Genomic DNA, 14,573 nt, shown 5'->3' on the forward strand with positions numbered 1-14,573 from the left:
CGCCCTGGAGGCTGGTCTCTCCTTCAGTGGAGCAGGGGCTGCCCGCCAGCTCACTGTTGTGGCAGTCCGGCTGCCGGCTTTCAAGCTCGGCGGTTTGGGGGGTGGTTTTTCGGGGATTGTCCCATGGAGGCCGCCGCCTCTCTTGTGCCCTAGCGGCGAGGGGGAGGGGGCTCCCGAAAGTTTTGCCTTTGGTCCCCAGCCCAGTGGGGGTGGTGCCGTGATGCTGTGGGAAACAAACATTCCCAGACCCGAGATGAAGATTCTCGGGGCAGCTTCCATTTCCCTGCTGCTGGCATGCCTCAGTGGTTTAGGGGAAAGGAAGCGTCTCACTACCCGTGCTGCCATTGTGCTAGCAGCAAGGTTCAGGCCTGCGGGAATGCAGAGCCTTCCTTATGGGTTTGGCCTGGGATGCTGGGCTCAGGAAATTCCTGGGCCGGGCCCACTGCGAGGCCTCTTGACGTTTTTGGGGATTCTGGTTTGTCCTACCGGTCCGGGTCCCCCTGTGTGAGCCAGTTTTGGGGTTCCTGGTCCAGTATGGGCCAGGGCCCCCAGGGCCTTTCCTTCTCTGGCATTGCTCTGCTCGGCTTGCTGCTCTTTTGCTTTTCGATCAAAAAAAAAAAAAAAAAAAAAAAAAAAAAAAAAATTTAAAAAATAAATAAAAAAGATTGAAAATACTGGGCAGCAGCTCTGAAGCGCTGAAGCACTGAAAGGCCAGCAGAAAGGACATTTCAAAATTGTACATATTGTTTAAAATTGTGTTATGACTGTAAATGGTTTTTTGATACCTATTGATGGGATTCCTTTTGCAGCAAGCTGTTTCAGGACAAAAAGGACTCTAAGGACTCTCAGATGTCCAAAAGAAACGACTTCAGCTGATGGACTGTTCCTGAAACTCAGCTGCATGGACTTGAATTCTCTTTGCATTGTTTCTTGCAATTTTTCTTATATTGTAGGATTGTTTTAGTGAATTGTTAGTATTCTATATTTTATAGGTGAAGGAATTTCCTGTTCATTCCACATCAGCATTTTTCTTTTATTTTTATACAATTTAGAAAGGTGAGATGTTGCAGACATTTCTCCACAGAAATCCTTCCTTTCATATTTCTGTGTCTTCGGGAGCCAGAGGCCCCCGAAGAGAAGGTAAACAATTATTATCAGCTGCTGTGGAATGCAATAGGATTCACCTTGATTGGCTCATTTTCTATGTTTATAATTAAGAGCCAATCACCAGTTCAAGCCAGGGGACTGAGTCCTTGGCCACAACTTTGTTGTGGGTTCTTTTCTATCTCTTCTCAGCTTAGCTAGCTGCTCTGCAAACCTCTCTCTATATTCTTTTTAGTATAATTATAATGTATTATATCATATATTAATAAATTCAGCCTTCTGATCAAGATACAAGATTCACCGTCTCTCTCTCACCAACTGCGACCCACACAGGTCGCGGTAATACATCCTGGCTGTGGCAGAGGAGAATTATGTGATTCACTAATGTAGGCCAGGTCTCTCTGGAGAGGACTTCTCAAGTGGTTGAAAAGACTATGAAGACCTGAAGCAAATCAAAACAAAGGCCATCTATGAAGATTCTTAACAGGTCCTAGAAATAAGTCTGAGGGCTAAGAAATGGAAAATAAGAACAAGGCATAGGCCACATGTTGGCATGGGCCAATCCTGTTGTGACTCCATGCACAACCCTCCCCTGACAAAACTTGAGCAGCACCCTGTGGATCCCTGCGCTGCCTTCCAGCAGGAGACTGCTGGGAAGCTGCTGCAGAGGGCAGCACACTGTCACATTGCCTGCAGGTGGATATAAACCCCACACCAGCCACCAGGGATCAGGTCCCTTCCCCTTACCTCCTCCACATTCGGAGCTGCACTCACTCCAGGAACTGTAGCTCCAGCTGTAACCCAAGGCCTGTCCTTGCAGGGGCAGGTAATACTCATACTGTACCCCGGTGTTTGGCTCCTGGCTGATGAGCTGCAAAAACATGGGAGGAAATCAGGGAAATTACACTTTTCATCTTCACAGCATTTCCCCACCATGTCTGAGGGTTCCAGCTGACTTGTACCCCTCCTATTCAAGAAGCACTAATTCTCTGCACTGGATTTTCTCCTTGCCTTCTGTCTTGTTCTGGAGAGCATTACTTTTCAGAGAAGGGTGCATTCATCCCTCTTGGCTTTAGAAGATCCAGCTGCTCCTGTCACAGCAAGTACAGCCCACCCTACAGCACAGCATAACAAGCAGTGTCCTGGAGCCTGTCCCTGCCCCAACACCATTTGGTGCTGACTCTTATCTCCCCTGAAGTCAGTGCCCAAAGGAATAGGCAGGAAACCAACATTGCTTATTTCTGGGCTATAGGACCAGAGCAGCAATAAGTGCTATTTCTGTGGTCTAGCTTGAAGGCCCACAGCCTTGTAAGATTCCTGGGGTTCCCATCTCGTCTCCAGTTTTTCCCAGCGTACTCTCACTGTGCAAAGCAAGAGCAGAGTGTCAGCAGGGGAAGGCACAGCTTCTCACCTCAATGATGAGGGGTTCTGTGGTGGGACCCCGGGCATGGAGGAGCTCTGGGGCCACATCACCCTCAGAGCTGCGGTCATAGTGCAGCACCGTGCTGGCCACCTGCAGTGCCCGGCTGAAGTCAATCGTCCAGTGCCCGTTCAGGTAATACTCCCCTCGCACATTCTTGACAGCTGGACAAACCCACATGCCAGAGAAAGGATCACAAGGTTGCTCCTGTTTCCACTCAATACTGTGTCACAAGCAAATGAGACTGACCGCCCATCCTCCATAAGTGCTGTCCTCCCTGTATGGCTTTTTTAGCAGAAGCTGCTAAACCACATTCAAACAGTGGTTCTTGCCAGCTTTGCTGCAGATCAAGAACTTTTGCTGCACAGCCAAATGCCGCCAGCATATTCCTGCCCTGCCTCTGCATTCCCTACTGTTAGTTGCTGGAGCACAGCTGATGCCAGCCTCTGTCCTTCTTACCAATAAGATGTGGGATTCACACTCCACTGACTTTACACCACTATCTAGTTCATTAGATACTCTATTCAGAAAGCAAGATATGTTCTTAATCCAGTTTTCTACAAAGGAAAATGTGACCAGACTAATTTGTCCTAAGCACTCAGTGATAGAACACTCAGAAAGCAGAAGAGTATCTGCTTTATCCACTGGAATTTCCTTAGCCCTGTCCAGACATCTAGGCAAGGCCTTTTCTCCCTCCTTTGTCCCCTCTGCAGAATGACCAGAGTTGGAGGCTGTACAAATGCTCCAAAGAAATCTATGGAGAAAAGATGCCCACTCCAAACTTCTAGATGGCAGGAGTAGTTAGGGTTTGCATTCACCAAACAGAGCTCACAGCCAAATTTGGCTAGATCAGTTACATTCCTTGTAAGTTACAGGCATGAAGTCTCAATGTGAACAGCAAGATCTCCATAGGACAAAAAATGAAGTAAATGTGGAGCCCAGAGTTGTGCATCACTCACATTTCAAGGATACTCAATATTCTGATATTCAGTTTTTCACTCTGCCATACCAAGCCCTCAAGGTAAACCCATACCTCAAAACCAGGTTTTAGCATAATGGCTGAAATCCAAATGGACTGATACAGAGATTCTGACATCAATCATACCTAGGAAGTTCCTGCTGGGCTTAACCTCCTTAATTTGGATGCTTGTAGCTCCCACAGGGATAATAAAGATTTGATTGTAACCTGAAAAAAAAAGGATTATTCAATATCTGACTGTGGGTGCCATACAGCTACTCCCCTGTGCCAAAGATGTTCATGGCTTCATTTGTGCCTGAACAGCTAGATGAGCTTTTTGATGGTGACATGAAGCATTTCCATCATCCCTTTAACTGCATGCTGAATAACCTCACCCGACATTATCCACAGATCAGTCCATGCGTAAAAAATTCCAATGACATCTCAGAAAAGTCCATTTGCCACATTTTGAAGTCCTTGGGATTTCAGCAAGAATCATACTGGAGTTCAACATAGAGAGATGTTTGGCCAAATGCAGAAGATGCAGCCCCATTTCTAGCCCTGCATATGTCCTGGTGGGGCTATCAAAACACTGGACAGCCTTACAAGGCAGTGTGTGGTGATGTTATTGTGGTGCATTTATAGCACCTGCTGGAGAGGCAGTGGGGAAAGCCATCAGCATCCTGGCAAGTACTCCAGTGTGGATACAGATTAACAAAGTGATTCCCAGGATAAGGCCAAGAGTATCTTTTCTGATGTTAAGGCCACACACTGTACAGATATTTCAAGTGAACATCCAAGTATGCCCATAACAATCATGGGAGCAAGTGTCCCCACTAGGCCTTGTAGCAGTTGATTTTTGGTTTAACTCTCTCCTTCTCACCTGCCCAGACTACCTAGGATCATCTGTACCTTTGGGGAGGCTGGCCACATCAAAAGTGCCCTTCACACCATAGCAGGTGCTGCCATCTCCTCCACACTGCAGGCACTTGTCCTCCTTCTTGGCAGATTCCAGCACATTATCACAGCCAACAGCCTGTCAGAGCACAGGAGCATTAGTAGGAATAAACTGTGATGACAGAAAGGGAAAAAAAGGTCAAATGCTGGACAGATCTATTGAGAAAACCTGACTCTAGGGAGCCCGGAAAGTCAGGATAGGGCAGAGAAAACAACAAAGCTGTTATCTACTATTTCACAGCCAGAGCCAGATGAATGCTATCCAGATGCTCCTCAGCACATTGAAACTGAGTGATTCACCTTTTCTGATGCTAAGGTGAAAGGTCAAGTAGAACAAAGGGAGACAACAGAAAGACTGACAGACCCAATGATGAATGAAGGAAGTACTGAGATGACTAACCTGACAAACTCCCTCTACGCAGATATCTCGCTTGCCAGGTTCACAGGTAGTCCCATCTACCACTGCTTCCTTGTGCCTGTAGTAGAAGTTTTCTCCCTTGGGAATACAGTTTAACTCACACTTATTAGGTGCTGGCAGGAGAAGAAAAAGAAACATTATACAATAGCTTGATACTGGACCAGGAGCCTAGTTCTAGATTACAGGAGCAGAAACAGAGGGGTCTACTGATACTAAGTGGCAGATATTGAATGAATTTCTCGGTCACAAACTGCTGGAGGCTGGAAAAATACTCTAGTAAAATCTCACTGTACACAAATATTTCCTTAGAGGACATTGCTCCAAGTGGATATTTGGTTATTCCTTAGTAGGATCGCTCTTATACTCTCTTGGAGTACAGGGCTTTCTAGAATGAGAACAAGTGCTGATACAGAACTGTTATTTTAACAAGCAACAAAAAACCCTTTTAAATCTATCTTAAAATCCCTCATAATTAAAATCCCTCTTAATTTGTTAACCAACTGTGAATGATACCATATCAAAGCTCAGAGCAAGGACCCCTGGTTCCCACACTTGCCTTCTGAGCTGGTTCGTCAAGAAAGCATGGTCTGATGAAAGAGATGATGTATTTTCTGAAGCACTCATTAATTACATACATTTGCTGCCCTGGTGCCCTGCTAATTTTCTTTTGACCATATTGGAAATTACAGCAGAACTTCTGCTCCTCTAATACTTTGGAACTTAGGTGCAAGCAGTTCCAGATTTCCTTGAGCAATGTTTCTGAAGGAATAATAAAGATTTGGCTGTTACAAGAAACAAGTACATATTGCTGCAATGCTGTCTCTTGATCCATACATCCAGTGTCTTCAGGACAGCAATGCTTTGCTGCTGGCAAAAGGATTTTTTTCCATGCCAACTCCTGCCCTCCACTCCAACTAAAGGGTACCCTGCAAGAATACTACGGTAAAAATCATTACAGTCACTTCAAAACATATTGTTGATAGGTAGTGATGAAGTGCAACCCCACATGTTTATCATTACCTCCATAATATGGAAGCCACTTATATTTCTTGCCTTGGAATTCTGTCCCATCAAACTCTGCACACTGCTCTGCCCGGAAATCCCGGGAACCTTCTGGGCAGTTCTGTTTGGAAGAGAAAGTGTTTGTATTGGAGTATTATAAAAAAGGAGGAAAATAAAGTGTACAATAAAAATGTCCCTTCAAACTGGGGCATAATTTCAACATACTTTTGAATGGATACTGTTAATGAACTGCATCCAGTACTAACATCAGAGAAACAGGAACTAATAATCACATCTTATTTCTGAATAAGAATGATGTTTGTCTGGGGAAAAGCAGCAACAGGAAAGAAAAACTAAAACCATACCTGAACATTACATGACCGATAGCTTCGTGTTGGTCCGACACAACTGGAAGGACCTTCTGTCCTGGAAGACAGAAAAAATACATGGAGCTCTCTGAAGAATACACATGCAAAAAGTCATCTCATAGCAGACATTACAAATCACCTTCACACCAAGCATATCACCCTCACAGAGTTCCCTGAAACAGCAAAATAACTAATATGCACTTCTTTACCATTAAAACAAGCTGGCATTTTCTAGTGGCATTTTATGCTATGGTTTGTGTTCTAGCATGAATGAGACACACATGATGAAAAACTGCAGTACAGCTCTTCAGGGTCACGTTTCAACTAAATAATGGAAGCTGAGATTTTAGTCCATCATCCACCAGCAAACAGTTCAGTTGTCCATACAAGAAAGAGAAACATGTTATGTGCAGCACGAGGATAGTGGCCAATTCAGAATATCTTTGTGCATCATTTATCTTGATCTTTTGTGCCCAATAGGTTCCTTATTAGGGAGAGTGAAACATGCCTATGGAAAGTATGCAATACCCTTAGTCCAGTCAAATGACCCCAGCTGAGGATTATGGAGAGTAACAATTATGAAGGAAATTGATCTAAAAAACCAATCAATGCCTAACACTTCAGTGTTCCTAAAATAGAGAGACAGGCCTTCAGGGATTCTGGGAGGTATAAACCATAATGGGCAGCCTTCAAAAGAGACCTTTATTCTCTGTGGGAAGCAGGAGCTTCATAACTCTGGCTTCTTCTATTACAAAACCTCCTCTCATTTCTCTAAACAGAGAGAGGCTGTTTTTTTCAGGATATTTTTGAGAGTCTGGCTTTTTTTCCCTCCTTTCTTTGTTTTCATCCACAACAAGATCTCTACGGTCCATCATTCCCAACAGGTGCAGTACCAGTCATCATCCTCATTAGGATGCAGCTGACCCAGCTGCAAATGAGGTGGCACAGTGCTAACACTGCTTGAGCCAAATTCACTCTTCCATTTCTTCTGGGGCAATTTACCATCCTGGGAATCATAAACTTGAGGAAACCTCAGTGCTGTCACCAGCTCTCAGGAGAGAAACCAACTGCCTTGGCCTGTTCTCTGTCTCCCTCAGGGTTTACCCAGCTGCTACCATGCCAATCCCCTGATTGCACAGCCTCAGATCTCACAGAGAAACTGCTGTGGTCTATCAAAGGAGCCAAAGCAAGCACATGTTGAAGAGGGCACTACACAAAACAGCAGTGACAACTCTGAAACTGAGGTTCATCTCAAAGTGGACTCATTCCCTTGGGATCAAACACTAAGACTTTTTTTTCTGGATGTATATTGGAACATAACTGCAGGATCTCAGTAGCACCACAACACATTTAAAGAAAAGAAATTAAAAAAAAAAAAGGGGTTAGCCCTCACCTTTGGGAATAGCAGTGCCGCTGCCGAAAGCTGACTCCACCGCCACAGCTCCGACTGCACTTGCTCCATTCACCCCAGCTCCCCCAGACATCAAGCTGCCTTTTCATCTGGCGGCCCTGGGAATAAAAAAACCCCACAGACATAGCAAAAAGACATGGCAACAAAAGAAAATGAAGCAGAAATCCTATGTGTTCCCTTGCAAAAAAAGGCTGTCTTGCTGTGCTGTATTCCTAACATGAAAAGTGGCACACAGTAGTACATCAGAAAGATCAGGTCTCTAGTATCCAGGAGTATTAGCTTGCTGAAGCCATATAGCACATCCAGCTTCATAATCCCTCTTCTACTGTTTGTCTATTCATAGAATTTCTGCACTTTTGAATAACGATCTAAAAGAAGATAACATCTTCCTCTCAGCAAGGCAGCAAAGGCAAATCATTACTTCAGGGACTCTGAGCACTGTCACTCCACACCAGATCAATACAGCCACTTAAACCCAAGTCCTTGGCTCTACGTCCAATACTTAAGAGAAGGAAAGGAAGCAGAAAGAAATACCCCAGAACACACTTTTTACTGCAAGAGAATTCCATATATGGAGCTTCATTCCCCTTACCCAACTGTGTCCAATGACAGTGTCAAGGTCTGGGCCATCATTAGCAAAACTCTTATTAATTTCGTATTTAGAAAGTTGGATTACTGACATTAAGAGAAATAACTTGATAATATAGACAGAAATTTCCAAGTGTGATGGAACAAACCAAAATACATTGTCTTGGAAATGTATCAAATACCATATTTTCAGAAAAAAAAAGGCCTTCTGCAAGCTGATGGGATGCACATACAGCAGGACATGTGTGGTTAGTGGGAAGAATGGCAATATCTTAAGGAAAAAAGTAATATTTGCAAGATGCAGTAGGATTAATTCTGCTTGAAAAAAGAAGGTAAGTGCAGGGTTACCTGGTGAGTGACACTGTAAAACCAGGGTTTGCAGGGCAGCTGCAAACTGAAGGGCAGTTTATGTATACAATTGTACCACTGAGAAGGTAGTGCAGGTCATTTGGGCACTGAGACATTTGCTGTAGTGAAGAGTGGGCAGGCAGAGAAAAAAAAGGTAAAAAATTATTGTGATGTGATCTAACTTGCCTCCACATACAAACATCCAAACCTCTGCTAGAAATAGGAGCTAGTCTAATATATCATCCAGGGAGTCCAACTCAGGCAAGATGCATGGGTTAATCCTCCCTTGTCATTTAGACAGGCTTTATAGTTGCTCACACACACACACACACACACACACACACACACACACACACACACACACTCTCTGCCTTACTGTATGTTCAAGTTAGTCTTGTTTCTTTACTTCACCCTTTTTAAAGGAAATAATTTCCTGCTGCTAGCAAGAGCAACAGTCAGAAATATTAGCCAATCATATCTATGCATTTACTACGGAATCACCCACAACTGTCTAGCTGTAGAGTCACTCCAAATTACTACCTGTATTTCTCTAATGAGAAACCCTTTCTTCCTAGCTCAGCTACTTACTTTTCTTCACACAGTTTTTTCTAATACCTCTGGTTCAGACTAACTGTTTGTCTTCATCCTGCTTGTTCAGTGGCACTGCCCAGGTTACAGCCACTTCTACATACCTCCTCTTGGCCAAGTCAACATCTCCCTGATCCTGTGCCAAACCCTTCTCCCGCTCTTTCACTCCAGATATTCAGGTCACTGTTTGTCTTCTGCATTTTCATTTGCCTTTCTGGGCATAATCCCAACAATAGTGTTTTAGCTTTCAGCAAAGCTTTTTCAGCAATCTTATTTTCCCAAGTTTTTCTTTCAGACACCTAATTCCTCCCCCTGTAATCCCTCCTCCCTCACCCTCAAAAGAATAAAATATGCTACCACTCTTTCTCAGCAGTCTTATTCCTCTGTATCAACTGACTGATTTAGGTGCAGTATTAGCTCACCCTGGAAACAAGGGACCTTTCAGTCAGCATAAGGGAGAAGGAAACGTGTAGATAAAAATCCAAAGGAAGAGCATTTGAAAGTCAGATTTCTGGAAGGCAATTAGGATAGAAAGCCCTTCCTTGACACACACACACCACCCTGATAAATATTCCAATATCCCTCCGACTGAACTAGCATTATTTATTCCTTTTATAGAGAGTAAAATCTGCAGGGACCCTTTGTTGTAAGGCTTATGCATCCACAGAGTTCAGGAACAATAATTTTTCTCAGTATCACTTCATTTATGTACACCCCAAAAGGAGCATCAGACAAAAGAATCCTCCCAAAGCTGTACAGTGTCAGAGGAAGATTTTAATAGGGGCCCACCTCCCATATTTGGAAATCTGTGTACAGTCCTCATTACTTCAGTAACTGCACATGTGTAGGCAGACAAAGATAAAGCTGCATGTTTATAATAAATAATAAATATATTATTACATAACCTGATAACAGGACATTTTTAGATGCTGTCAGCCTGTTTTTGCTCCAAAAGCCTCTTTTTGCTCTCTTCAGACTCTGGAATGCTTTTATCCCATGTCAGCCAGGACAACTAAATTCCATTCCCTCATGGATTTCAGAATGAAAAATCGACAATCTTCATCACTGTTACAAATTCATTCAGTTCCGTTCTTCTCTTGCTTCAGCCTGATATTCATACAAGAATGTACTTTCTTTATCTGCATAAAGTATATATTTTAGTGTTTCAAGAGAAGTGAGAAAATGCATACAACCATCTTTCCTGACCTCTAAAAACTCCCCAAAAAGCAGACAGTTAGTAGTCTAACAGTCCCAACTGCTCTGTCCAGTTTTATCACCAGTTGAGACACCAGCAATGCATCCTTTCTGGGAATATTGATATTGCCCATGACCTGGCACTGTGGACTCTCAGGGCTCATTCACATACAGGCAGCAGTGGCATACAAGTTTAGAAGGCCAGGGATTTAATTTTTATGAACACTGCATTGCTTTCATCAGTTCCCAGACAGATGAACTGCTGATGTAGTTGCAGCATCTGCTGTTACCAGGCCAACTGTATCTGATATCATCAGCAAGTAAAGAGCTATGCCTCTGAGTCATTAGACCTCCAGACCTCATCTGCAAAGACAATTCCAGTATGCATCACAGGCAAACAAAAGAATTCTGGAAAAGTGTCCTAGATAGCTTATTATGTACCATGTAATGTTTATTTTTGTGTATGACACATGCACTGGAAGAGAAGCTATGAATGGGACTTGACTCAGAAAAACAGAAAATGCTCACACTAGGTAGGAGCACTTTAAAAGGGGTCCTTGAAAGACTTTCCAGTCAGTTTGATGACATGGATAGAAAACTATGCATGGGAAGAGGGCTGTGCTTCCCAGACAAATGCATTGCAGGCATGCAGTGATCCACAAAGTTCATATCATCAACTGTGGAGAAGTGATTCAGTGGGAACAATTTTCTAGTGCCTTGTTGCAACTCAAATACCAGCAAGCTATCAAAGAAAACATCAATTTACTATACAATCCCAAGTGAGCAGTGAAGTTCTGCAGTCACAAATCCAAACAACCTACATCCCAGTTAAGTTCTTACCCCTTGCTCCTTGGGCACCTTTCAGGACTCAGAGACAGTCATCCTGATTTGTTTTGTGATGTTTGTTTGGTGCTGCTTTTCCAGACTGACGAGCAGGAACAAAACATTCTGTTGCACCACCCCAACAGTTGCTGTTACTGATAACCACACTAATGCCCAGAAGGTTGCATGGCTTTGGCCTATTGAGATGCAACTGAAGCATTGTTTTGGACACTGAAACGTCCTTACTGTGATTTCTGGGGCTGTTTCACTTGCTTACTAGGTTCCATTGGAGTCAGGCACAAATCTCAGCGCCGACAGGGAGAAGGTGGCGAGAAATAGAGGCTGACGACAAAGCCCTGTCCAGCTGTTACCCACTGAAAACAGATATTGCTCACAATGATAAAATGAGTAATGTGGTGTCACACTTATGTAGTGTTTCCATGGCATAAAACTACAGTCAAAATCAGACTCTTTCTCTTTAACCTTTCTTAGTATTTTTGAAATAACACTGGTAATTTTCTTTGATAAATATCTACTTTCTGGTGTTTATAGTTTCTGAAATATGGTTAATGTTTATTTTGACACACCCTGAACTGTAGCATCATTTAGGAAACATGATGTAGGAGAGAAGGGTGAAAGCCAAATACCTAACAAAAGAAAACTATCACCACTATCACTTCTGTAATGGTTTCATTGCCAAAGCCTTGGCAAGTAAGAAGTCTCCAGTGAAAAAATGAGGCTTTGTTAACATTGAATAATAAGTGCTTAGGGAGAAGTTAATTGATCAGAGAAAAGTTTGTAACAGAAAGGGGAAAAGAAAGAAAAGTGTCAAGGTGCCCCAAAGATTGGCTGCTCAGTGTGGGCCAGTAGTGGGAGACTCTCCCATGACAGCACAGTGGGCCAGGGAGCAGCCCCAGCCCAGGGAATTGGGTATCTCCACCTGAAACTAGGCTGGGAGTTGGGACTGCAGGTGAGCCTGACTCATTAGGGTCCATGGCTGGCCAGGCAGAGTTGTGCAGATCCTCACTGGGGCAGGAGCCAGCAGTCCCAGGAGCCTACAAGGGTGTCCTGGGCAGTGGGCTGGGTGTGGAGAGTCCAGCCAGGGCCCGTACAGCCTAATAGTGCCCTCAGAGCCCTAACAAAATAACCCACATGGACTGTGTCCTTAGACCATGTGCTCTTTGCTATATGAACCATTTCCTTCTTCTTTCTATATCCAGAAGAATTACCCAATACTACAATGATGACCACCAATAATATATTTTCACATAGCTAAGCTCTGCATGACATGTAGTATCCAACCCTCAGACTTAATTGAAAGGGAGCTGAAAACATTCAGTATATGTTACATGTTTATAATTTAGATATCTGCTGCTATGCCAATATGCATTTTCAAGATGGCTCCATCTGCAACCAGCTAGGATATTAGCCAAAAAATGTTACCAAAAATGAGCTAATTAATCCAAACCACACCAGCAAAGCATTTTTTTTTTATAATTCTGTCTTAACCATTGATCTTGGCTCAGACACAGCAGGCTTGCGAAGAGCTTTGAAGGTGAATAATGCCAAGTACCATTTCTATGAATAATGAATAAGTAATCAAAGAATTGTATTTGAGTAAAACTAGAAAAACAAGAGTGAAAGTGAACAAGATGGTGACAGCAGGAAGCAAAATACAAAGTAATGCAGAAGAAGTGAGTATCTTATTAAGATGAGCTGCTCTACGAAGATGAGGGAAAAAACCCAGGCTTTGTTAGCTTTAATGGCTTGTGGTTTACACTCACTGTGTACATCTCCTTTCATTCCACTCTCATCCTAGCCATGGCTCGTTAGCATATGCCCTCTAACAAACAGTAAAATCCAGCAGTTCCCCAACACCTTTATTTTCTCAAAACACTTCAGATTCTCCCTACATCACTGAACCCTCTCCCTTGTGGTCCCTGGCTCTTTTCCATGTTCCCTGTTCAACTCTCCCACACTCCTCACTGTGCTACCTCTCTTTGGGCTGCCCCACCCTACAGCTAGCTCCTTCCACACTCACTGATTTTTTTGTCAGCTGGGGAGGACGTGGTGCATGCCTGGTGCGCTGCAGAGCCAGGGACGTGCTGCCCCATGGGACAGTGGGCAGAGCAGGTACCAGTTGCTTTTCAGAAATGGAAAGGCTTCCAGAAACTCTGGGTGGCCTGGAGATGAGAAGGGAATTTAAAAAGACACAGCCATTGCAGAGAAGTCAAATTAATTCTTGGAATCCTTGTGGAGGAAATGGAGCGCATTCAGAAAACTCTACAAAGAGGATGATTGTGAGTAAACTTTATGACCCCAAACTTATTTGGAAAAGTGGACAAATCACACAGTATGGGGTCACTAGAAGTTGTTTATCCAAGGGGCCTAACAGGAACTCAAGGTTGAAATGGATAAACTGTTACATACGAGCGGACAACCCTCTCAGCTAAATCCACTTCAACATGTGATTATTGGAAAGTGGAAAATCTGACACCAGTTTACAAAATGATCCCAGGGGAACCCATGGAACTGTACATTCACGGAGCATAAAAATGATGTCAGCTGATAAATTAATAGAAATTATAACAAAGAACAGAGCTAGCAGGCACCTGCATAAATACAGGATGTTTGGGAAAAAGTCAATAGGACTTTTAAAGGCAAATTCTTCTAAGAATATTGCAGTTCTTCAATTCACAAACATGTCAACAAAGGTAACCTGCCAGATACACTCAGATTTAGCACAACACTTCAAAAAAATCCTTCACCTAAAGCTCTGAAGGAAGTTAAGCAGTCAGAAGGACAATTCTTCAATGGATGATGAGCAGGTGGTCCAAAGACAAAAGCAGGAATAAAATCTCCACCCACTGCAAGAACTGACATTAGCAGCAGTATTCCATAAGGAACCAGAATGCCTCAGCACATTTATGAGCTATGCCAAAACCACAGAAGTAATGAAAGCAGATGATAAGGGTAATATAGGGTAATAAAGGACAACAGAAAACCAGGGACTTACCGCAAAGAACCACGGGAAAGCATTATAGTATTAGTGATTTATCACTAAAACGACAGTGGAGATTTAATGTAGGCAACTTAAGTGACACAGGGGAAACACAAATCCTGTCCCAAATTGCTATTTTTTATTAATTATTAATTAATATTAATAAATCATTACATTGTAGCTGATATTTAGCTCTCAGGAGCAGGACCTTGATATTATGGCTTCAAGGAGGCATTGACCAAATTCAGGGAAGAGAGACAGAGATATCTCAAGCTCAAAGGGTTCATAAACTGGAAGTGTATTGGGGGAAATTGTATTTGCCTACCTTTTAATGGTTTTTTCTAGACACATGTTTGTGACATTGCTGTAGACAGGTTATAGGCCAAAACAAACT

The 14,573-nt window shown here is 43.1% G+C and overlaps 1 protein-coding gene across 1 annotated transcript in view; it reads right to left on the reverse strand.

Annotated features, from left to right (window-relative positions):
• PAPLN (papilin, proteoglycan like sulfated glycoprotein) overlaps window positions 1-14,573 on the reverse strand; it is a 53,609-nt gene that overhangs the window by 25,687 nt on the left and 13,349 nt on the right. The window contains exons 3-10 of the mRNA XM_058807306.1: window positions 7,621-7,736; window positions 6,225-6,285; window positions 5,878-5,980; window positions 4,840-4,970; window positions 4,395-4,518; window positions 3,630-3,710; window positions 2,516-2,688; window positions 1,852-1,975 (exon numbers count right to left, since the gene is read on the reverse strand). Of these exons, the coding sequence (XP_058663289.1) occupies window positions 1,852-1,975; window positions 2,516-2,688; window positions 3,630-3,710; window positions 4,395-4,518; window positions 4,840-4,970; window positions 5,878-5,980; window positions 6,225-6,285; window positions 7,621-7,736 (913 nt within the window). The remainder of the gene's footprint in view (window positions 1-1,851; window positions 1,976-2,515; window positions 2,689-3,629; window positions 3,711-4,394; window positions 4,519-4,839; window positions 4,971-5,877; window positions 5,981-6,224; window positions 6,286-7,620; window positions 7,737-14,573) is intronic.

The sequence above is a fragment of the Ammospiza caudacuta genome, chromosome 6 (genome assembly GCF_027887145.1).
Source record: "Ammospiza caudacuta isolate bAmmCau1 chromosome 6, bAmmCau1.pri, whole genome shotgun sequence".
Taxonomy (NCBI): Eukaryota; Metazoa; Chordata; class Aves; order Passeriformes; family Passerellidae; genus Ammospiza; species Ammospiza caudacuta.